The sequence below is a fragment of the Scatophagus argus genome, chromosome 4, assembly GCF_020382885.2.
Source record: "Scatophagus argus isolate fScaArg1 chromosome 4, fScaArg1.pri, whole genome shotgun sequence".
Lineage (NCBI taxonomy): Eukaryota > Metazoa > Chordata > Actinopteri > Scatophagidae > Scatophagus > Scatophagus argus.
The window spans coordinates 9,817,321-9,843,136 of NC_058496.1; the positions used below are offsets into that span (position 1 = coordinate 9,817,321).

The 25,816-nt window shown below is 40.4% G+C and overlaps 2 protein-coding genes across 2 annotated transcripts in view; one reads left to right on the forward strand and one right to left on the reverse strand.

Annotated features, from left to right (window-relative positions):
* agtpbp1 (ATP/GTP binding carboxypeptidase 1) overlaps positions 1-12,565 on the forward strand; it is a 47,059-nt gene extending 34,494 nt beyond the window's left edge. The window contains exon 28 of the mRNA XM_046387583.1: positions 10,366-12,565. The gene's annotated coding sequence lies outside the window, so the exon portion shown is untranslated. The remainder of the gene's footprint in view (positions 1-10,365) is intronic.
* Positions 12,566-13,783: 1,218 nt separating this feature from the next.
* Positions 13,784-25,816, reverse strand: part of ntrk2a (neurotrophic tyrosine kinase, receptor, type 2a) — a 70,989-nt gene continuing 58,956 nt past the window's right edge. The window contains exons 17-20 of the mRNA XM_046387596.1: positions 25,657-25,812; positions 25,205-25,289; positions 17,364-17,522; positions 13,784-14,980 (exon numbers count right to left, since the gene is read on the reverse strand). Of these exons, the coding sequence (XP_046243552.1) occupies positions 14,795-14,980; positions 17,364-17,522; positions 25,205-25,289; positions 25,657-25,812 (586 nt within the window). The 3' untranslated portion in view covers positions 13,784-14,794. The remainder of the gene's footprint in view (positions 14,981-17,363; positions 17,523-25,204; positions 25,290-25,656; positions 25,813-25,816) is intronic.

Below are 25,816 nucleotides of genomic sequence, written 5' to 3' on the forward strand. Positions count from 1 at the left end.
AGAAAATTAATCAATATTTTTATGCTGTTTTTAAAGGAATAGTTTGATGTCTGAAGTACGATGAGAAGGTAGATCTGGAGCCAGGAGGTGATTAGCTTAGCATTGATACTGCAAGTAAATGGAAGCCATGGAAAAAAAGGCCCATGGTGTTTTTATGGCAAGTTATCATCAACGAAAAGTGACTATGGCTATTTCTCAACGAACTACTGGCTATTACAGTTGACTTGAATGCCATTTAGCTTTCTAGCACCAAACCTTACCTTCTGGGCTCACTTATAATCTTATGAAAAAGGGATGATTAAATAGCACATTAAATCAAATAGAATCAGAGACCACAAAAAGAAGACATACAATTACGCCCACATTTTACTCTCATCTTGTACTTACATACAACATTTTTAAGGAATGGCAAAGACCTTCATCCTTAACACGACAGAATCTTAAAATGTTTGACTTCTCTGCACACATGCACCAAACACTTTATTTTATGAGTGGATCATTTCCGTTTCTAAAAATGCAGGTTAAGTGAGGACAACCTCAATAGAGGTCTAGAAAAAAACATGTTTAGATGGAGAGACAGCAGGAGAGCAAAGACGTGCTTATCCCTGCAGAGATTCCCACATACTCTGCATTTGTGGAATGAAGGTTCAAAGGCGTAAAGGCATATGAATCACCAAACTGTCTCCATAATATACAGAAAAAAAGGTTGTGTGATGTCACATGCTATGCGTTTGTTTACCCTTTTGCACCTGCGCCTTAGTCATTTTCATTACATCCTTTGATGAATCTCTTTTCTTGCTCCTCCAGAAATGAGAGTTAAGGGTTTAATTAGTCCTTCATGACCCTCATCAGAGCCAGTCTACCTCAATAACACACGCCTTAATCAAAGGGAACAATAAGCACATGCAGGTGCACACAAATGCAAATGGATGGGCCCTTCCAAGGGGGCGTACGCATGCGCACTCCCGCAAACACACAAACACACACACACATGCTCATGTACTCACTGGGGGCAGAGGTCCTCTCAGGATTAGTCAATTATTAAGTGGTCTATCCCTCTAAGAAAGAGTGTTATTGATTGATTATCACTATAGGTTGAATAATTTAGTTGTTTTAATAGCAGCAATATGGAAAGAGAGAAGAAGATGAACAGTCAGGGACAGGGGTGGAGTCAGAGCAGGGGGAAGGGGAGAAAGGGGACAAATGGGGAAGTCGTCATGGAAAAGGAAGAATAATGAAAAGGTGAGGAGCTGAATGGTAATGAGCCTGCGGACGGAGGGAGAAATCCCCAGATTAAAACGTTTGATAGACGAAATGATTCTCGTAGTTCTTTCTGTTGATGCAAGTCACTTTTCCCTTTTCAGTGGAGCCTCCACAGTTGCGTCAAGGTATCCTGTCTTTACCTAAACTAGAGGAAAATTTATAATTTGTTCTCAATCAAGACAATCTGCAGCAGCAGAAAATGACAGCTGAAGACATTACAAAAGAATAAAAACACATGGCAATTAATCTCTCGATCAAACGGTTGTGTCAAATTATATGGCCCAGAACAGTCTGATTATTTTGGATAAAGGAGCTTTTGCTTGAAAAATGACGAGCCATTAGATAGTTATTAAGATAGATAATTAAGACTGATCATTTCAGTCAGCTTAATCAATCAATTAATTATTTTAGTTCTAAATTCATTCGAGGGTGTCAGAATTAGAGCACACTCTGGCACAGAAATTTGGATTTGCCTCATAGGTAGTTCATAAAAAAAAACAACAAACAAAAAACCCCCCATTAAACTAAGTTGTTGCAATTAGAGTCTAATCACACTGTCACGCAATTAGCTTCTACTACAATTATCATCCCTGAAATTAATGTCTTAAAGTTCAAGTCTGGGAGTTTGTGGAAATTATTACTGAAACTGTTGCTCCTTGCTCATATTCTGGGCATTCATTTCAATTCTTCCCATGATTCATCGCTGGCCCCTGAGTCAGGTTGTGTGAAAAGGACTGTGTGAATTGCGAAAAATGTTACGACACCAGGTCAGCCACCTTTATCCCTGCACTTTAAATCTGTGGCATTTTGTCCAGTGTGTTTCTCCTTGTTAAAAATGCATGAACCGACTGTACGGGAGAGGCTCTTCAGCCTGAGAAGCATCGCTGGTCTGAAAAATTCATGAAAAAACGAGGAGTTTTATCCCCTACTGTTCTGTAGATGTGGAGAAGAAGAAGACATTGTCGTCTGATGTTGTCAACCGGTGCATCTCTGACCCCATTCGTCCTGCATAAAAACATGTTGGCCCGTGAGCACACGCAAACAGGCATGTGAAAACACACACACACACCTGTGTGTTCACTCACCCATTGTTTTGTAATATTGTCTCATGTCCTCAAAACAAAAAGACAAAGCAAGACGGACACTTACAAAATGATTCCGCTTTATTACAACTTGTCTTTTTTGGAATATCTTTTCCTAACACTATCAATGGGAAGGAGTTACAACTCTAGCCCATCAGAAGCAAAGGAGGACACTTGAGTAGGAGACCACCATTAACTACTCATAACCAGTGTTGGTCTGTTGGTAACTATTTTAACCATAACCACCAGTTCTTTAATCTTAACCAAGTACTGATTTTAACCAAACTCATGGTCTTTCTCTAAAAACATATAATACCCTAAACATTTATGACTAAACCTGAATCAAAGCCACAGCAACTGGTTTGTCAGACCAGAAAATCCTGAAATTGTTCTACAGGGCAGTCACAGTTGCTTAATTTGGAGGACTTCTTGTTGTGTCACCTGCTGTTAACTTTTCAAGGTGAATAATAGTCTGTGAAGCAGCTGATCTGGAAAACTTGTTGCAGATATCTATGATTGTGTCCAGCATTCACTCTCTTTTACCTCTGTTTGTGGTCTACCTAATCCTGAGGGAAATATATACTCCTTAAGCTGCTAATTGCTCAAATGTTTGGTGCTCAGCAGGTAGTGTGAAGTGGGTTTTTTCTCTGAAAACAGCTGCCCGCTGCAGCCATAAACCAAACTGTGGGAGTGGTGAGAGGAAAACCAAAACAGTGAAGTACAGCCAAACTGCTAAGTAATGAACTGAAACTTCATAAAGCAGAGGGGAGCTGCAGATCCAGGTGATAATTGTATGTAGGTTCATTGCTATATGTGAACCCTTTCATGCTGTTTCATGCTGCTCATTTTCCTATATAACATAAATGATATTATGAAAAATACAGATTAAGACTTTACGATAGCTTTTGTGCTTTAAGCTAACATGATGCTGTGTCTCTGTCTACTGTGACAAATGAGCCATCTTTATCTACTAATGAAGTCTGAGCTGAATGAGTGAACTCCAGGACAAGTGAGTAAGTTTGCCACAAGTGGAGATTGTGTTGATAAAGTAAAGCTATTACAGAAACCCTAAGTTGTGTGTCTGTCTACAACCTGTCTTTACAACCTGTCTGATCATCTGACTGGGTTTCTGGCCCCTTTGGACTTAATTATAGCAATGCTGCATTGTTTCCAGATCCCAGTAATGTCCTTGGTAGGAGCAATGTTGTCATAACCAATAAAAAGAAAAGAAAAGACCATAATTATAAAGATGACAGTCAGGTTCAATATCTAAATACACAAGGACATGATTAAATGAAGTTCGTGCTCATTTTCCCTGTCATTGAGCTCTGTTTTAAAGTCTTGGTGGTTTAGCCGCGGAGCTGTGAGCCAAGTCAACTAACTGTTCCACTGAGGCTGTCGAGGTTCAAACCCCAAATACACCACCACTCAACTCCCCTGACCACAACTCCCAGCTGCCCAACACCACACACACAAACAAGATGCACCCACAAGTCCTACAAGGAGTCGCGAAGCAGGTAACAGTTTGGCCCTTAACACTCACTACAAATGAATGAGCAAACACACACACCAGCACATTCGTCCTCCCTCGGCGGTACAGGAGAGTCACTGGTGTGATTGCATTATTGATTGCCCTGGATATGTTGTTTTTTCTTCCTTCTTAAAAGCATTTAGCAATCTGGCAATTAGTTAGAGCTTAATGTAGGATGTCAAAACAGTACTATTGATCCAGCGGGCCAAGGAGGAAAGATTGATCAGTCAACTCATTACGTTGCTGGCGCTGCCTCGTCATAAACACTCCAGATGAGACTCCATCAAAAGCCCATCTCTCGTTCGCTGGCTCTCTCCTGCTCTATCGCTCTCTCTGCATCAGGCTCCCCAGTGTTTTCTGTTGTTGGCTCGTGATGCTTGATGTCACTGTCTGCACCTGGTTTGAATTCACTCTTATTTTTTGCTCCGCGTATTATTGCTCTCGCGTTATTTGTCCTTTATTCGATTGACTGTTTTCTGCCTCGCTCTCTGCCACTCTCTGCTTTCTTTGTCCTCCTGTCATCGGCGTACTTCTCCCAGTATTTCAGTTCCTGCCCTCTGCCTCTCCCCACATTATATTTCTTTCTCACCACCACTCATCTTTACGTACAGATACCCAAGTAGTTATCATCCAAATCTCAGAAAGGGTGAATGAAGCTGATTTAGTTTGCATCACTTACATCGCTTCATTAGCCAGCCATGTAAAAAATCAAGCAGTTGCAGACACACTTGATTTAATTTGCAGAAACAGGCGGCTCAGCAGTCATTTTAGAGTGTCATATTGTTCAGTGGACAGACGCTAAGCTCATTAAAGGTGGCACAAGCTGCAAAATAACGAGGGCTGGCATTTATCAAGCACTTCACAGTTTGAATTTTTATTAAAGCTGGGGTTTTTTTCACGTCAGTGTAATTAAATATTCAGCAATAATAACCCACAGAACAGGTGGGTTAGAATATAAGGTTAAAATGCGGAGAAACAGAAAGCATAAAAAATAGGTCGGTTAGCTAGCTAACTTAGTTGGTTAGTTAGGTTACTGGGCATAATGTCGTAATTCGTATTTTTATTGTACAGGATACATTTAAGGCATAGTTTAAATTTCTTGGAAATATTTATGTTGCGAAAAGTGGGTCAAAAGTGCAAAGAGTGATAGAAGTGGATACTGCTCTTAAGTTTACATTGTTTAAAATTTTATCAGCGAGAGTTACTCATCCAAGACATGTATGAAAAGATAAACAATCCTAATGAGCTAACAAAGTTTCCAAAAGGTCTAACACAAAAATAACTTGACGATTCAATTAAACATGAAACTGGAGTGCCTTAGCAGCTGAGTCATTACAGCGCATACCTTATTGCCACGTTTCCCGTTTTGCCGAAAATTTTAGTCATTAGGACTCGCTGCCGAAGCAAGAAAGCAGGGTGATTTATGGGCAAAACTTTAAAATTGAAAAAATAAATCCTATCAGGGTGTTTTGTACTCTTTGGCTCTTTGTCCTAAAAGTTGCACTGTGTTTAATGCTTAAAACCTAAAAAAAAGTAAAGTTTGGCATACTTATTGCTCTGGACCCCGGTACAGTAGTAACATACAGTAACACTCTAGCGGACTACTGCTGAGACTCTACTGCTAAAGATTACATGTCTCCACGATGTAACTCCTCCCAAAATCATCAAAATTGCCTTTATGTCTTTTCTGCTTATGTTCAGGTTAAACACACAAAATTGAGCATAAGTCTCAAGTCTTTACACTGAGCTAAGCTAAGCTAAGCTAAGCTAAGTTTCAATTTTTTTCATTTCACTCAGCAAAATGCTGAAGGATTGTTTAAAGATTGTTCAACGATGTGCACTGTATATTCGTTCTCTTTATGCTGCTGAACATTTTGCTCCTTTTGTGATCCAGCAGCAACATGTAGCTCCGTTGTGATTTCTGTCTTTTTTATTTTTTTAGCTCCTTGTTTGTTATGTGTGTTATTGTTGTTTTGCTAGAGAAAAAAATGTGAAGTGAGGAAAAAAAAAAACCAAAACTGCGAAGCGAGAAAAATAAGTGCATCATCAGGAGGGGTCGTGTAATGTAGCAGCTGCTGCTGATGGACTTTGAGATTCACCTCATTTTCCATTTGTCTCCGGTCTGTTCGGGCCCTTTATCTCTGCTGCACTTCTGCTTGTTTTTCGAGTGTTTCACTTGATAACAGCTTTCAAATGGGATGTCAGCACATTTAGAGAGAAAAAGCAGGAGGCATAAAAGATAGTACCAAAGATGGTTTTTAGGATCAAGTCTAGACATCTGTTCCTAGCAGAATCCTCCTATCTCCCTGTTTGTCTTTCTCTCTTCATCTCTGTTGTTTTTCTTCTCTCACTCCTTCATCCCTCTTTTCCTCATCTTCTCCAGCTGTCACCATCTCTCTCTCTCTCTCTCCCTCTTTCTGCCTGCTTCCCTTCCTCTCCCATCTCCCCTTGTGCCCCAACAAGTGTCTTATATTTCCAATGATGATTTAGCTCATAAATCTTGATAAAGCCACTGGCTGTTCCGTTTCAGTGGAACACGAAACTCTTGCAGGAGCAGGAGGAGACATAAGATGAGAAATGAGTCTTGTTCATGAGGTTGTCCTGTTTTTCTTTGTTTTCTGTTTTGATGCCGTCCTCTGGGAGGGAGCACTTTTGTGTGTTTAGAGCGCCTTTTTCGATGGAATTCACTCGAGGGATTTGCTGAGGTGTTGATTGTAATCATATTTGCGTTTGTTCAGCCTCCATACTGTTTGTATCTCTATCTAATCGTTTTTGTTTTTCTTTTAACTGAACCATTACTTCTAGTCATTTTCCAAACTAGTCATGTGTTTTTACCTGAAAAAATATAACAATTTAAAAGAAAAAGAAAATTTGTCTGTATTATGCCCCCAGCAGACTGGCAGGAGGAACATAAATAAAACCTGTCTAGTCAAAATCATGGTTGTTGTACAATTTTGGTTCTGGCAGGATTATGTTTAATATTTTAGGATAAGCAACTTTATCCCAAGTAAAGGAAGCATTACATTTTTGTATTGCAACCAAGTTGAAGGAAGGTGATCCAGGTGGAGGATGGCAATACACACCAAGGTTTTCACCCTGTGTATGTAATTTCTATATGGTCACATGCATGAGAACTGGCACTATTTATTATGTTGTCTATTGAACTAAAGTACTCTCTCTTTTTTTTTTTTTTTTTAACAATGATGTGTTTTTTTGGGTTTTTTTTTAATTAGAAAAGCCTAATCAGGGACAGAAGTTGTAAAATGACCTTGACAAAATAACAAACAAGCAAAAACAAAACTCAAATGCAACACCTTTGTAGATGTTATTGAAGCCTGTTGTGATGTTTCTTGAATTGTCCCTGACAAATAAACTATAAAATAAAAAATATATACATATATATAATAGTATTCCAATGCAAATGTTACAGAAATACATCTTACCTCCTCTTCTTCTGAGCACACACACACACAAACAGTAGTTATTTCCATCTGAATGTGGTTAAAACAAAATGATATTCAGGAGGAACAAAAACACATTCATTATGCTGTATATTGCTATTTGCAGCAGGGAACAACCATCATCACTCACATATTGTACTCCCGCTGGTAGGGGAGCGGAGCCACATCCACAGTCCTCCCCGTGATGGCAATGATGTCACCACACAGGTGCAACAGCGAGGGATTAACCACTAATGACTGCCTGTCATTCCCTTAAAAATGTCTAATTGGTCCACGTCATTATGAGGCAGCTTTGGCTCGCCTCGTCTTTGTCTCCACTGAACCATTCTTCTGTTGTGTGTTTTCTCTCCAAGCCTATGTTTCTGTAGTAATGACACATTTCCTCGGAGTAACAGTTGGTCCTCCTGCTGCTTTTAGATCTTCTGGGATGAGGCTACAGCTAATAGTATAGTATTAAGACAGAGGCAGGTTATAGTTAGTAATGGCATTACTAAGGCTTTGATGTACAGCATGTTTGATAGAGACACTAAGTCCAGGCTTGGTGGCCATTATTTTCTTGGCTTGAAAATGTGGACGGGTGCTGAGATGGTGTCTTTGCACGGTTTCAGTCGCTTAGGTCAGATGACTTATTACCTTTGCGGATGTTTCAGCACTGGTTTCAGAGGCTTTGTCAGGCTTTGAACTTTATCGTGAATGTTTTCTTGTGCAATTTTCAGCTTTTTTGCTGTTAGAATAAGGTCCGTTGAAACACCTATTACATTCCCATGACAAAAAAAAGAAAGCCCAAATTTTAATCATGGGAAGGTCACGAAATGACGTTTTTTTTCTCTTGATACTTCCTCCCTCCTGACCATGTCTCTGCACCAGCCATCAGCTCTGTCATGACCTTGCTGAGGAAACTGACAATGTTGTCTTTGTTGATGTTCAGCTGAGCATTATCATTATGTTTATTCTGTCTGTATTGTTTATGTTCCATTTTCTTATCAATGTTTACCCATCCTGAAGGTGGGATCCCTGTCAGTGAAGCCTTTTGCAAGGTCTCTTTTTTTTTTCTATGAGGTATGAGACAGAGTCACAGTCATTAAATGTGAAGCGTTACACATTTACGTTGTTGATTTCCAGTAGCAGAGTAATTGCAGTTTTATTTGTGAACTTTAAGAGCACAATACATGTTATTCAGACGTATGTGAGCACAAATGACAGTGTCAGGTCCAACCAGCACAAATGAAAATGTGATCAGGGTGAAAAACCTCAGCTTGCTCTCTTATGTGAACCCTAACCCTAAAGTATGGCGCACCCAACTGCAGAGTTCACGATTGCATTGCATTAAGATTTTTCAGGTGACACAATCCAGCACACAATGACATAAGAAACTGATCGTCTGCGTTTTAAGAGTGTGCTGTTGTTGCATTGTATCCGAAAGGGCTTTAAGTCCTCCATTAAAACTTTTGATGTGGAGGTCCGGTCATACATCAAGCTCAAGCTCAGGCCTCATGAACCGCAAACCTCAGCCTTTATAGGCTGCCAAAAAGCTAATTAGTTTAGTTTTGGTTCATTAAAATTACTTATATACTCTTGTGCAGTTCTGCAGGTCTTGCCTACAGTACAAATTTCCTCAAGACCAACAGTTTTACAACACAATTATTGAGGTTAAGCATGTATTAATTGAGATCAAGTGTGTCATAATGCTGTCCCGAGGCAGAAAGAAGAGGAGGTGCGGTGACGAAGATGTTTGGCTGGTTCTATGTTGTACAGTTTCTGTCACTGAACCACAGAGATGCCCTTCAGTTCCTCTGTTTGTCTGACCAGGATCAAAGCTTGTGTGTGTGTGTGTGTGTGCGTGTTTGTCTGTTGATTAGACATGTTATCAATGTGGCTGAAGTGCTGAGTTCAGGATTTCTCCTCTGAACACTAAGAAGAGTACCATTATGGCTTGCTTTCATAACACTCGCACACATGCAAACACACTCACACACCAAGGTGCAGCCTTGTACATTTCTCATTTCCTTTCCAATGATGTTTTTATTGAAAGATAAATTGTAGACAAACCTCTGTGTGACAAAAAGAACATCTTCAATTCATTCTGTTGCTTAATTGCATCAGGGATTTCGACAAATTCTCCCATCCAATCTGTTTGTACAATGCCCTGAAAAAGTCCTCAGCTTGCTCCTCATCTGCACACCAAGCAAGTGTTTTATTTTTCTTAAAAGACACTGGATTTGTATTAGGATTAATAAAATGGTAGAGCTGTAGCAGCACTCCAGCTCTGTCACTGAATTCAGTTTAGCATATTTTTCTGTTTCTCTCACACCACTGTGAGCACGTCTGAGTACTTCCTCTGTGTCATACAAAGTACCTCTTTGTTTCTCATTTTACTATTTGCTCGGTCCTCTCTCTTGCTCTCTAACACACACACACACACACACAAACACACACACTTAACCTTCAACCTGTCAGTATATTCACTTGCAGGAGATCTGATGTGACATAATACTTTTTATTAATTACATTGTATCACGACAGACTGGTCCACGTTTAGAGAGAAATCATATCATCATTACCATCATGACTCACTGTAATGTTTTCCACCACGCAACTGTGTGACTGTACAAGTTCCCTTTGGTATGTGTTTCTGTGTGTGTGTGTTGTACTGCACCAAAGAACAACCTGTTTGCAAATGCAGACATTAGCTGCATCCATCAGAATATTTCCAGCCTTTAATTCCCTTGTGTGCTTTGCAGCACAGATGTTTCTTACATTTGAGGGCACAGAAAGAACATCTCTTTCATACAGAAACCTTACAGCTTTTTGTCCTACTTTGAAACCTTTTCACAATCCAAACATCCACAAAACATACAAAATCGTCCTTTATTTCTACCACGGTGGCAGCAGAGAAACCCTCTAAACACAGAGACAAACAGCACAGAACCAAAAAACTGTTACTGGAAAACAGAGATACTGCATATAGCAAATCACAGTTTCATTTTTAACTCTTAATATTTCTTTTTTTTTTCCCTTTTTTTTGCAGAGAAGCAGTTTTTGTGGTATTACATTCTTCAGGGCATTGGGCCTCCAGAAGCATCCAAGCACAAAGGTAATTTTAAAGATGACCTTTATGATATTTCAGCTCTATTAGATTAGTTTAGATGTGACATGTGAGGGGCTGTGAGAAAGAGAGGGGCTTAAATGTGATATGGATCATAACACACTCAGAGTCATGATGTGTATCTGTGTGTGGAATATGCGCTGGTTCACTGAGTCACATGGTTTAGCCCAAACTCAGCCTAATATTTACATTATGTTATGAGGCGATAGGCAAAAAATAAATATCCACCGATATTGCTGATTGACTTCGTGAAACCCTTTAGTAATTGTGGCGAGCAGAAGGCTGATTTTGGAGACATAAATAAAGCAATTGAGTGACTCCATAAATCTTAGCTGCCATAATACCAACCTCAGTCCAACACGACTGGGTAAAGTCATTTATCATGTATTGGTGAACAGCGACAACAAATCAATTCCGGATTCCTCTGTTGAATCTCATTGCATTTGAACTAGGTTTCAGCTAGAGTCTGAATCCCTCCTAAGCCACTCTGGCATCAATCAGCCTTCTCCGCACACACACACACACACACACGCCACTCTGCATCCCGGGTGCTGCCTCATGTCTGTTGTGTATTTTGAGTCCCGTGTAGCCACTCTTTTCTCTGCCCTCCACTTCCAAGACAAAAAAAAAAAGAAAATAGTACAATCTAGATATTGACACAGTCTCGGACACAGTTTGTGACGCTTATTTCTTTCAGCAGCTTATTCACATTTGTACACATATTTTTGTTCATTCCTCTCGCTGTTATTTCATTTTACAAAAAAAAAAAAGAAAAAAGAAAAAGTAGCACTTTTAGAGACCAAAGTTTAAGACTATCACGTACATTATAGGCAGCATAGAAGAGGAAAGTTGGTTGAATAGTCTATTTTACAGTAGGTCACTTAAGAAGAGAGAAAGAGGGAAGTCTGTGATTGTCAGTCCCTCCTTTTCTGAGGTGTCCATTCATACAGCAGTTGTTGTTTTTCCTCCTTTTTTTTTTCTTTGTTCAACCAACGCGTTGGATCAGAGCCGTCGATGCATCAGCTAGAGTTTCCACAGCGCACCTTCGTTACGCTGACGAGTGCTCGTCATAACACACAGCCCTCTCACAGCCTCTTCCTATCTGTCAAACTGACACAGTTACATAAAAAAAAAGGAAACACAGCAGGTACATATACACACACAGTGCAGCCAGCTGGGATGTTGCTTCAACCTGCTCTACTCTTTTGACATCTGTTGTGTTCACATGCACTGTGTTTGTTTCTCACCGTTTTGCTCACACACAGGCCCTCACACACCCTGCCCTCTGTTACTGCAGAGTTATTGTGTGGCAAGTTGTGTGGCGAGTGCGCTCACTCAGTGCAAACTCTACTCGACTGTACAGCAGGGATGGATTTTGAGGACCTTGTTAGCCTGCCTTGTCAATGCTGCAGCCGTTAACCGTCACACTCATGCCCTGATGTCACAATTATTTTGAAGCATGTAAAACTAAATCTACAAATGTGGCAGACTGGTGAAGTATCCATCCCTGTTGTAGAGTACACTGTACATGAGTACAGGCTAGGTAGCTGTTAAGAGGGAGCCTGACATAAAAATACATAAACACTCAAGATTATCTTTACATTTTTGCTAAAACATGATCAGTTAAACCAGAAATCAAATTCAGTCAGTTTGTCGTTGCAAAAGGCAACCTTAGATATAGAAAGAAATGTACAAAATGCTTCTTAATTTATAAATAATAATAATACTATAAATCAATAAAATCAACATTTTCAAGTTCACAAACATCAATACCATCAAGTGCTGTTGTTAATAAACAAATAAGACTTATATTTCCAGGTTGATGCTTTACATCTAATTAAAATGGCTGTTAGTGAAACCGCAGTGGTTATGACTTTTTAATATGTCTATAAAGAGTAAAATATGCTCCAGTAAAATGCCAAAACAAACACTAAATGTGTTTCCTTGCATGCACGTGAGCTGCTGTATATACAGTGTGTCTGTAAGCCTTTGACCAGATATGTGAGCTGTACTGTGATTGAGTGAAGTGGTTCTCAATAATGGGGATGTGTGGCACATTATTGAGTTTATTTTCAGTGTAAACTGTTGGTGGATGGCCAGTAAAATCAGTGTGTGTGTGTGTGTGTGTGTGTGTGTGTTTGTGTGTGTGTGGTGCTTGAGCCAGCCATAGGAATGTGATGGGAGTGTGAAGTTGAAGTTGTGGCTTATAGAACATCTGCAGGCTGCAGTCATGATGGATGCTTGCTTTCACTGTCTCCCTGAGGACATTCACACACACACACACACACACTCCTCCTGCCTTTTTCACTCCACTATCTCTTTCTCCTTCATCTTTCTTTACATGACCCATTCATACCTTTTCACTCCCGTCGCCTTCTTCCTTTCTACCCCATTGCTTCTGCTCCGAGCTCCCTCCCTTCCTCTCCATTTCTTCCCAATATGCATTATTACCCCTCCTCTTATTTCTCCTCTTGACTGCTCCTCATTCCAGGTCCCTCTCTTCATTTTCTTCTCCTTCACCTCTCCACTCCTCTCACTCCCTCCATCCCTCCTTCTCAGCCATAAAACAATAAGTCTTGAATGTCTGTGAGGAGATCGTGCTAATGGAGCCCATTAGGCTGTAATGAAATATACATTACACCATTACAGTGGACGGGGCCTGGCTAAAGCACTGCACCGCTCAAATAATAAAACATGCACAATTCAATTTCCTTCTCGGCCCGTTTTGAGTGTCTTTCAGTTCGTGTGTGTGTGTGTGTGTGTGTGTGTGTGTGTGTGTGTGAGTGTGTGTGGAGATGGAGGGATGACAGGAAAAGGTATACAACGTGTGTGTGTGTCGTGTGCATCCCCTCTAGCACAGATGTGGTTTTCAAGGATGTCTGAGTGCTGAGAGCCTTGATGATTTAATATGGGTTGACCAAGCGAACCACACCTTCTACAGCACCACCACCTTTGATCTGACCACTCAAAACCCAGCATCCCTCAGCAACCTTTACACCACCACCCCCACTCCCTTCCCACAGCACCAAGACTTCACGATTGTTGGACAGCTGCGGACAAAAGAATCAATCGACCTCCGACACGAGCGCTTGACATCACAAGTGAAGCATCTGTCACTTTGAGGGGGGAAAGTAGTCATCATGTTACCATGTGCTGCACAAGAGTACAGTCAAGGCCTGAGCAAAGTGAACATGTAACAGAAAGCAGTGGTAAAATGTGGTATACAGATATGAGTGCATATATCCTTATAATCATGTTTATCAGTCTGTTGCATGAGAAGATTTGTAGATCAGTGCCAGATAGATCAAGCTTTTTTTTTTTTTTTTACATTTCTATTAGGCATTCACAATTACAGTATAGTAGAATACCTCAGCCTTCCTCATTAAGTATTTTTTCATCACCAGCAGTTCATTTCAGCTTCAGCAGGCACTATATGTTTAGTCATTTTTAGTCCTTTTTTATCAGTGAAATTAGAGAAGTCATCTGACAGACAGAAAACCAGACCAAGTTTACTTTTTCGACATTCTGTTCCTGTTAATCTACCGTATGTATACCAGTGTGTGTATTTTTACCTGCGTATTGTCTTTTTCCACAGGCATTGTTGGATAAATGCTGACATTAATACTCGTGTACAGTTTGGAGAGAGACGGACAGAAAGACAAACAAACAGACAAGGCGAAAGGGAGAAACACAGTGTCTTTATGGCTCCACATTGCACAGAGCCATTTCCTCTGAAACTTCTCATCATCGTACAGTCTCATATTTACACACAAAGAATCGAAGCTTCCGGAAATCCTCCTCCATGCTGCGCCTCCTCGAAATTTCCGGATGCTCAAATGAGTCCTGTTGTCCGACAGGCAGCGAGGAATGAGTCACTAAATTTTAAGTCCTGTTAATCAGGTTTCATCAATTTAGCCCCAGTCAGTTTAAAGCATTTGAAAAGAAGTCAGAAGCTTTTTTTTTTTTTCTCCCTCAAAGTGAAATTATGCTAAGTAAATGTCTCTCCGGGAAGGAAGAAGGAGGGAATGGGTAGAGATGCACAAAGAAGAGGAAACTGGCAGGAAGGAAGGAAGGAAAGAGACGAGTGGGGATGGGTTGAGGACTTTTTTTTCTTTTTTTTTTTTTGATTGCCTTTAAGAGTTTGATAATAGCTTCACATCCTGTACAGCAGCACCTTGCACACGTACACACTTGCACAAGCATCACCATGTACACCCTAAAACACACACACACACACACACACACGCACAGACGCATGCATGCAACCTCAAATGCACATACACACTTACAGTGCCCACCCATACGCACAGACACACAACCAAAACTCTCCTCTCCCGTCCTCCTCCTGTGTTCAGCCCAGTATATCCAGGTATACAGGTGAGGCCTTGGCCAGGTTAAGGAGCAGGCCGTGGATTTCCTTGATGTTGAGTCTCATGTGTGGCTCTCTCTGCCAGCAGCCCAGCATCAGGTCATACACTTCTTTAGGACAGGTCCTGGGGCGCTGTAGCACCCTGCCCTGGGTTATGCATTCTATCACCTACAGGGGAGAAGAAAGACAGACATCATCAAGCTCAGCAGTAGTCTCGACCTACATGTTACAATAAAACAATGGGAATTCACGCTGAAATGCTCAAACTCCAGTGAAAATGATGGAGCGCCTGCTTGGTGAGGTTGTCCCACTGCACTGCAGAGGCACACAGAGTAAATGTCACTGTTACTGTTTCATTATTTATTGAGGTGAAGTGAGGTGAGGTGAGGCGACTGAGAAAATTTTGTTTTTTGGCACACTCCAAGACTTATATATTGACATAACTAAAAAAGAAAAAAAAACACAGATTTCAGCTTTAAATCTACTTTAGGAGGATGACTTGAGGATCAAAGATGGTATACTACTATATAGAGAAGAGAATTTTTTTAGTAAAGAAATATATGATTTTCTGGCAGCACTTTGGAAAAGATCTTTGCTGTTAATAGTCTGTGATATAATTAAGCTTTTTTATGTACAGTATATAGACAAAAGTATTGGTGCACATGACACCACACAGGTTTTAATGACATTGCATTCTAAATACATAGACAGTTTGGCAGCTATAACAGCTTTCACCTTTCTGGGAAGGCTTTCCACAAGATTTTGTGTTTCTGTGGGAATTTTCGCCCATTCATACAATAGAGAATTTATTTATTTAGTCCAGGCAGTGAGGTTGGACAAAAAGGCCTGACTGGCAATCTCCATTCCAGTTCATCCCAAAGGTGTTGGATGGAATTAAGGTCAGGGCTCCGTGTGGGCCAGTCAAGTTCTTCCACACCAAACTCATCCAACCAGGTCTTTATGGACCTTGTGCACTGCCATATATCAGTTTCAAAATATACAATAATACCAAAGTCATTAAGAATGCAGTACGTTGAAGTATCATCAGGCCGTTACCTACTTACTCCTTAGCCTTTGATTGTCCTGTGTAAAAGATATCTGAGAATCAGATTTGGGTCAGAGGGTGAGTGAACTTGGAACCAGCAGAGACTTAATGGATTTAAATGTGAAAAGAAGACTGTGGAGGAGGCTAAAGGTTAATTTTGGATGTAACCAGAGTGAGTCAGGAGGAAAGTGGGTTGCTGACATGGGTAGAAAGCCATAACCAGAGTTCAAGTCATCATGAGGTTATGGAGGTTAAGGTGAAGGTGAAGGGTTGAAGGGCTGCGATACAGTTATCTTTTTTCCGGAAACTGGGTCAAGACCCAGAGTGCAGTAAAGGGAAGGTTTGTAAGATTTATTAATTATTCATAAGAAACAGCCAATTGTTAAGTTATTTAAAAATTTATTTCCATGTTTTTTTAGATTTTTTTGATACAAAAACACTGTGAGCTGGCTATGTGTTTACTGCTGTATTTGGTATCCTGCAGTGTCAGTAATCTGATGTAATTTGAGTATTTAATGGAGATGAAATGTTTAGTCAGATATTTAGTTAATCGACTGAAAATTGTTTAGTTAAAATCACCTTCTTCCATAATCTCTGTCAGCTTGTTCCACTGCTTTGTTGAAGCGATGTGATGTGTTCACTGAGTGAAATCTTCAAAAACCAAGAACACGTTTTTCTTTTTTCCTGCATCGCACACTGAACATATTCTAGTTATGTTGTTTATTATTTTGACACATTTTCCCCCAAGGTTCATCCTAACGTGTTTGGCTGCATAGTACGAGTCTGTTTTGACAAACTCTCAAATGTTCATAGTTATTTGCTGCTTTTCTCTATTTTGTATAATTGTCTACCGAGTATCTTTTGTTTAGGTCTCTTTGTTGGACAAAATAACCAGGAAATCTGGAGAGCTCACCTTGGGACTTTTTGAAACCAACATTTCTCATTTCACTACTTACTCACTACTTTTTTTTTTTTTTTTTTTTTTGGTGTTGGTGCTGCAATGTTGAGCAAATCAATGGTTGTTTGCAGCCCTGGAGATTAATATTAAAAATAAGATAAGAACTTTATACAGCACAAGGGAAACAGTTGTAATGCAAATATAAAATATCATTATGCAGATATGCAAAATATACACAACGGCTTCATTCAAGAGATGAGTTGGGCGAATTGATTCACATGGCGTATACCTACAAGAAACCTGCATACAAAGTGGACCAAATATTTACTTTCAATTCTAACCAAGGTTCTTTATCGCATATCTTGATACTACAAAGTCTTTTTTACTGTCACCTATTAAGTTGGAGGGGCTTCCATGGTGACGCGTAAAGTTGTGATGTTTTAGTACTTCTGACTTTAATTTTCTTTATTCAGACTGCACGTTGTTATTAATTAGTTGGATACCTGTTAACCTCATCTTGAGTTTGCTTTTGATTTTGAGCCTGGTTGTGGGTTCAGTAGTGGAATGAAAAAGATCAGATGTTCAAGTGTAAGTGCTTTATACTGTACCTCATTGTTGGAGAGCTGGTACCAAGGCTGTTTTCCATAGGTGAAGATCTCCCAGAGAACAACCCCCAGACTCCAAACATCGCTCTCTGTGGTGAACTTTCTGTACATGATGCTTTCAGGCGGCATCCAACGAATTGGCAGCATGGTGTGACCTCCGACCTTTGAACAGACACGCAAAAACAGAGTCTAGAGTCAGTATAGTACACACAAGAAAGAATGAAAGGGAAATACAGAGAGCTGTTAATCATCATCGGTGTCACCAGATCATCTAACAGACATACACACGCTATATTCAGTGCTGTTATTTTCTATTCGGGCAACATCCTACATTTTGAATGCATGGTCATGGAGCTTTTCATATTCTCACAAGGCTTCGCTCAAGAGCATCTATATATGTAAAAGTAGAGGTGCAAACGTTTCACTCCTTGAAACTGCTGCCCATGACCCTAAGGAAAGCAGGGTTCAATAGCAAAGCAGACTGAATCATCTCTGCGACTGCTGCACACCTCAATCCCGATCAGTGTATCATTTTATTTAACTCAGTTTACTGTATTGTTTTATATTCCCTTAGTCAAAGAATGTATACGAATGTATATGCCATGGAGCCCACAAGGAACACACCTGTTAAAAGGCCAGTGATCATGATTGGAGGATAAATGTGAAAAACAAATTGTCACTCAGAAAACCAACTGATCCAAAAAAAGATAAGTTACAGGATCAGGTAAACATTTAAATGCATGCTATAAAATGAATGAGCAACTGCAAAATGTTAGCAGTCATGCAGTATAAATACGCTATGTAGACAAAAGTATCTCTTTATGGGGCAGTTTTTCAGCTTTTGGGCTGGGCGAAGGGAGGGGAGGGAAATCCTAATGCCTCAGCATACCAAGACATTTTGGACAATGCTATGCTTCTAACTTTGTGGGAGCAGTTTGGGGAAGGCCCTTTTCTATTCTATTCTGACCTCACTATTCCTGTACTGCATGAATGGTCAAAAATTCCCACAGAAACACTCCAAAATCTTGTGGAAAACCTTCCCACAAGAGTGGAAGCTGTTATAGCTGCAAAGCTGTCTGTGTACTTCGAAAGGAATGTCATTAAAGTCCCTGTTGGTGTAATGGTCAGGTGCCCCAATACTTTTGTCTACATAGTCTTCTAGAGTTTATCAGACTAAACAAAAGGAATGTTATTAAAGTCCCCGTTGGTGTAATGGTCAGGTGCCCCAATACTTTTGTCTACATAGTCTTCTAGAGTTTATCAGACTAGTGTGTTGCAGTATGAAGTATGTGCATTGCTCGTGTCCCATGCGAGTGAAATTTAATTAATTGAAATATTATTTAATTAGACCTTAAACGGCAAAGTAAGTTCTCAGAAAGCAGAGCTCAACAGCTAATCCAACACAGGAACTCACAGGCACTCTGAGAGACATTTGGTCATTTCATTAAACTCAAATCTCAAATGAGCCTTTGGAGCCTGTTTGATTGTCGTATTCATTTGCTGTTTCTGCTCTTCATAAACAGTAGAAAGCTCATTTCTGTCTCTCGCAGACTGGGACTGTCGAAAAACTTTCCATCAAAGTGAAGAAAGGTGAGTGAGCTCCTCAGTCATCAAGCCCACACTAACATGTAATTACCGTATTATGTTTGGATAAAAGCTTTGTCGAGCTCTGTTAAACATGTTAGATATGCCAGTGGTTGAATTTTTAACCGGCTTGAGAATGGATGAAACCTAATCCTGTGTACTGATGTTGTTCTCCCTCATACAGCAGCTCCCCTCTCTCTTCTCACTTCTCCCCCTTACATGAATCTACCTACCGATCTGCACTTCATTGCTCCACACAGATAGCACAATCCATTTTCTGAGGTTTATGCCTGTTATTAATGGCTTGGTACCCACACTTGGTCTGTTTCTTTGTTAGTCAGTGGGTTATTTAATGGAGTAATAAAATGTGAACGGTCAGATAGATAACCATCAGGTTCACTGGTACGCCTGGGGAAACATATCTGCCTCCATCTCTGCAGCTCTTACTCTTCATCACCAGGCCCTCGTTTTTCTCCCTGTAAGGCTGTTTCTCGCTGCTGGTTTCTCTGTTTCCCATTTGCATTTCTGTCTCTGTCGAAATCAGATGTGCTTTACTGGCATGGCTACAATGCTGTAGAGTATTGCCAAGGCACTGAAGTACGTGGGTACTATAATAATGGTAATACAAAATACAAAAGCACCCATTATGCATTAAATAAAATAAATTACACCACACTACACAATCACAAATTTGAAACTAGATGATAGAAACTAGAAACTTACTGATGAATGTACAAATAACTGCTGCAACCCAATCACTGAGATTTTGTGCATTCACTAGTTGTTATAATTTGGCTTCATCACTGACAGGCCTGAGTGTCAGACAATTGGAATTTTAACAATCATTAAAATGTGTTGCGTTGCATAGACCTTATTCACATTCCCTCTGACATTGTCCCAGCATTTGAGCTTCCCATCATGAGAGTAATATCAGAGGAAAATGGCCACCGTGTAGATATGGTCTACAGGGAATGGGAACTGGGAAGCATTCTGGAACAGCATTTCAATTTTTGGTGAATAGTGCAGTAGTTGTAGTTATCTGTCATTGTCACCACTCATTCGCTGTATTAGGAACGCGCAAAATACAAACTTAAAGAGAAGCTCTTGACAGGGGCAAAGGAGCGATATATTACAAAATTAAACTTAGCTAATGATACAATTAGAGTTAGCTATGCTAACTGAATTCAAGGCCATCTGCCTTGACCGAGTGGTTGAGAGACACAGGGAGAAGCTAGAGAGGGAAGGAGATGGGGTGCATATAAATTCCCAAATCCCAAACTGATTGGGAAGCTAATGTGCATTAGATTAGCTGTTTTGCTTTATTCCTCATAGCTGATCATCTCCCCTGATGGTCTGACATATTAACATTGTGCTCTTGAACTTCTGGGCTTTATGTTTTTGACTGTTTTTTAACTGCTAGTGTGGGAGCTGTGCTTTGACAGAGAGAGAGGAAGAGAGTGAAGCAAAAAGAGAGTCGTTTCAAAAGGCTCTAACGAGGCCGAACTGAAATAGGGAAACAGAGGAAAGAAAAACAAACGAAGGTGCAAGAGGAGAAACCCTCACAATAAATCTAAAGAAGGACATCAAATATTACGATAGTCACGTTTACAGTCGAAGGTGGTGCACCTCTCTCTGTCTTCAACTCTTTCTATTTTCTCTTTGCCGTCAGTAGCTTTGTGTTCAGTCTTTGTTTCCTTTGCAGTTCTGTCTCACTCGTTCTCACCTTCCCTACCCGCCTGTCCATCTCCCTCCCTGCCTGACTTATAAATATGCATCATTTCAGCTAGACCACTGCTTGAGTGTTCCAGGAAAACCTCAAAAAAAAAAGAGGAAAATAAAGCAGAGGAGGACTGTCGAATTTCTACAGTGACCTCCTGGAGGCTGCGGTATCCATGGCAACTGGAACAGTGGAAAAAGAAAGCATTATGGGATGTGGTGTGGGAGGGGCTTATGTGATTAACTCCACCCTGTCTTTGTTACACAGGAACCCTACCTTAATTGCACTCTGTGTTGCTATGGAAAGAAAAACTCTTTCCAAGAATGGCAGCGTCTATCTGTGTGTGTGTGTGTGTGTGTGTGTGTGTGTGTGTGTGTGTTGGCTTTCACTGGGGAAGAGAACTCATTCTCCTGGCTGGCTCAGCTAGAGTAAAACGGATGAGATGAAGATTTACCCATCATGTTGTTGTTTATTTTAGTGATTCTGCCACTCATCTCAGTCCAGGAAAAAACAAAAAACAAAACTAAACCAAACAACATAAAAAAAAAAATCTTATAGTTTGCGGCTGTATTAGTCTGACCGTGGTCACCAAACACACACTAACTTTGGATCGGCAAACACACCCAGAACATGATCCACAGGTGGCAACATACTGTTATTAGGACACTGTCTCCTGCTGTGGTAACCTCTCAGTTGGACACGGTAAAGCACCTGCAGGCCATCACTGGAAATGAACAAAGTGAAACCCCAGAACTCACACGACCGGTCCATGACCAAAAAGGCAACTCAGATCTAAAATGAACCTCACCCCCTTCACTGTTCATTCCAGCTGTTGCCATCTGGCAGAGGCCTCAAGGTCCCATTAGCCATCAGAATTGGGTGCAATAAGTCATTTGCACCATCAGTTGAGGTCATGAACGCTGTTGCTGCTGATGAAAATGCATTTTATGTATTTTTTTGTGAGCTGCTCTGTTCTTTCTGTTTTACACTGTGTTGCCAGAGTTTTGATGCCATGTAATGTAATGGACAAGACAATTTCTCTAATTCTAACTGTAATGAGACGTAAGAACTTGTTTAAAATATTCATCTGGCATTTGAACTGGGGTTTTGCAATATGTATGAAATCAATACTGAAGCATTTCTTAAATTAACAAATTTTGCATTATAGATTCAGTATATTACTGAATATTATTAAAATATTTACCAAATATTATTAAAATATTTACCATGTGGTGAAAAGATGAACTTGTGTTCATCAGTTTGGTCAAATGTTTTTCTGACAATTGAAAAAAAAAATACATATACATTATTAAGTATGTGTGTTGAAAATGAGTAGACTGGCACCAACAATCTGCCTTAACTGTTATGCATTTCACTTATTTCACTAGTTTTACTCTTGTGATTACTAAGCTAATTAATGTGCTGTTTAGGCTACTTCCTATGGGAGCCTTCGTCCAGTCAAACCTTCAGATTTCTAGCTGGCTGCATTGTTGTGTATCTGAAACAATAAATACATAGAACAGAATGTGGTAATTTGCTAATACTTCCTGACATGTACTCAGCTGAAAACAGTACAAAAAACAATATGTTTGATGTTTTACCTCATCCACTTATATGCTTTTTGAATGAATTTGATGGCAGCAGCATGTTTCAAACAATCTGTGTTTACTGTTGTACCCTTCACACTGTGTCCGAACCCTTTTTTGGAATCAGGGTGGCACAGTAAGTGCGTAATGAGGGCATAAGAGTGAGAGACACTTTATCTTGATATATTGTTAATTGAAGCAGATTGCAGCTATATTTCAAGTGTGAAATGTGCAAAAGGCAGGATGAACTCAGGTGCTTTGATTTGTTTTGATGAGTGTTTTTTTTTGATAGATGTATGCAAAAAGAAATTATTGTCCATATTTTAAAATGTGTTGACAGTATCATCTTTGTGTTGATGTGTATTTTGTCATACAGACAGTGGTGTTTTGTTTGTCCACATGCACACTCTCTCCTGCACAGATAATTGCTCCATTCTCGCCTCTCCAGGTGCTCCATTAAGAATCTGTTAGTCTGTGCTGGTTGGGACCCAGAGATGGTTTGTAAAAAAAAAAAGAAAAATAAACAAAAAAAAAACCCCAGCAGCTAAATTACTCTGCAGAGATTATTCAGCTCTGCTTTGCTGCCAGTGTTTTTCTACAGTCTGCATCAGCGGCATAACAGTCAACCTGAAAACCCAAGCAGACATTTAATTCTCTTACATCCTACACATTTGGGCATGAAATCAGTTTAAGGAGAAAAGGAATAAATGTGCTACACTGCATCCACTCTCTCCAAAGAGTCCAGCCCTATCAACCCACACACACACACACACACACACACACACACACACACACACACACACACACACACACTCACTGCATGGAAAGGCTCAAGGTTTGAATCGAGGCATCCTGTCTATCTTGTGAAGCGCGTGTCAGGTTCATTGTGTAACAGTGGATCCAATGACGTCACCACAGCCCCTTCAGTCCTACGCCTCTGCTTTTGCTCCCCTATGCACACACACACACACACACACACACACACACACACACACACACAGAAGCAGTGGGGGTGCTCCAATTCCTCTATGACTCATATTTGCTTCTGTCTGACGCAAGAGCATGACTGGGTCTCTACACTGCCCCCCCTCACCCACACATGCACACACACACACACACACACACACACACACATACACACACCTCTCTCTGTCTATCCTGGAAGCTGAAGCATGGCTGGATCACTGTGTTTTACCTCCCACCATGCTGTATCTCTCTACTGCTTTGCTGTCTGTCTGCCTCTCTTACTTTTTCTGTCATTTCTTGCTGTTTTCCTTTCTCCGTCTCTGATACCGTGTTCTGTGCTTGTCTAAATCTGTTGGTTATTGACTCTCCTGTGCACAAACTGCCGTGTCTGCAGACCTCTCCTCTCCCACCTCAACACATATCTGTTCCCTTATTGCTCTATTACCACCTTTTGTATATTTATTTATGTCTTATTTTCTCCCTCGCTGGCTTCTCACCTTTTCCCTCCATCACTCTCTCTTTCCCAGCTCTCCTTTCATCTTTTTGCCACCCTCTTGCCTCCGTCTCCCACTCTTCCATCTCTCTGCTTCTCCCCCTCTCGTTCTCTCGTACCGCCTCAGCATATTAAGCACAAGTTCTCTGATTACTTTTCATCCTGAGAAACATTGGATACAACTCCAAGGATCGTCGCCACTGCCTTCGCCTGTTGCCATGACTCCAACCTCGGCGTTTAGCTTTATTGAGGTTGGGTGAAAGGAAGGAAGAGGAGGAGGAAGGGAGGTAGGGAGGTGGAGGGTGGATGTTGCTGTGTGTTGTAACAGAGATAGTACAAAAGAAAGCCACAGAGGAGAGACCTTAATCTTTCATTTGCATCTCTAATTTGATGTACAACTCAACTAGTTATTTCAAATTTAATCTCAACAGTGTTCAGAAAAAGACCAATGAAAAGTCAATTTCCCATGCTCCTAGACTGATTGTGACCATGTAGATTTTGTATTTTGAACCTTGTGGCTTAGCTCTGCAGGATGGGGGAACCTGGAGGAACTACACAAAACATGATAAAAAAGTAATAGTAGTAAATTGGAATATTTACTATTAAATCTAATCATGAGGATAAATATACCTTGAAATCTGTCATATTGGCCACTGTCATCTGTATCCATTCATACATTCATTCTATTTGACTGCATTTGTTTTTAATATATTGACAGTTGTGTATATCAATTAAAAAATATTTCTTGTTTGTATTTAATTATACTGGCCATTTTTTCTTTTCTGTCAAGTGACTGTGGCACCAGAAGTGCTTTTACGTGAAAGATAAAAGGCATAGATCAGTGCCATTACTGAACTATACATCCATCATTGTTATCTTTCTGAATGTTACTGTTAAGATTTTGTCCAAAATCAGAGATTTTTCTTGCTCCTTCCCTCTTGCGCTCTTTCCATCTTTTTCCCTCCTCCTCTGAGTTCTCTGTCACTGTCAGTCATGTCAGTTTCTCACAGCGGACAGGGAAGAGGGCAGGAAAAATGGACAGTCACTATCGATCAATCAGTACAATTTCTTAGAGTTTGGCCTTTTGGAAAGGTGACAGATGGCTATGTAGAAGAAGAAAGAAAAAAAAAACAGTCACAGCTGTCTCTTGTACCCCCGAGTTATCTTGACACTCTTAGCAGAACTGCTAAATGTCCCTGCAACACATAAACAGACACACACAAAATGTGCAGCCACATGTCTTTTTTTTAAAATAAATTCCTCTGCCTGTCCTTTTTCCACAGTAGCTTTTTCTACACCGCCAGTGAGAAGAGTGCGTGTCACTTAATTTCACTACTCTCAGTTTAGTTGACCACAACAAGGCTCTGGCTTCTGACTGTAACTCTGCAGGAGGGGTCCACCAGTCATGCCCATGCAGGGGAGGAGCAGAGAGGGACCCATGCAACAGGGAGGAGGGAGACTAAGAAGGGCCAGAAAAGATATGGACACATACACCTACCCTGTAGTAGTCAGTACTGTAGACGTCTCTGGACATGCCAAAGTCTCCGATCTTTACCAGCAGGTTCTCACCGACCAGGCAGTTCCTGTTAGACAACAAACACAAACTAAGCACAGAACAATAACAGCAACATGTTGTGGTGAGTTGAAGTGATGATGAGTTATACTGGACTCTTTCAACTGCAATTTGGCATATATTGGACTGTACATTAAACATGTCAAGTGTGGTCTAACCCCATCCCAAAAAATCAAGGATAACCAATGGAAACAAGATTCATTTACTGGAGTTTGCATTTTATTAAGTTTGCAAAATTGTTCAAAAAAGTGTGTTTTCACTTTTTCATAATCTGCATCTTATAAAATGTAGAAGGGTCTGAATAAATGTCTCTATATAAGGACGTATGGATTAAGGCCAAACAAATAAACTCAGAGTGAATGCAGTGAGCGACAAACCTGGTGGCCAGGTCGCGGTGCACAAAGTGCTGTGATGCCAGGTAGACCATGCCAGATGCTATCTGCTGGGCAATGTGCAGCATCTGAGACTGGGTCAGCTCTACAGGTCTGGTGGTCTGGCCCTCTGCCATCAGAACTGCATCTGGACCGTGAGCCCTGT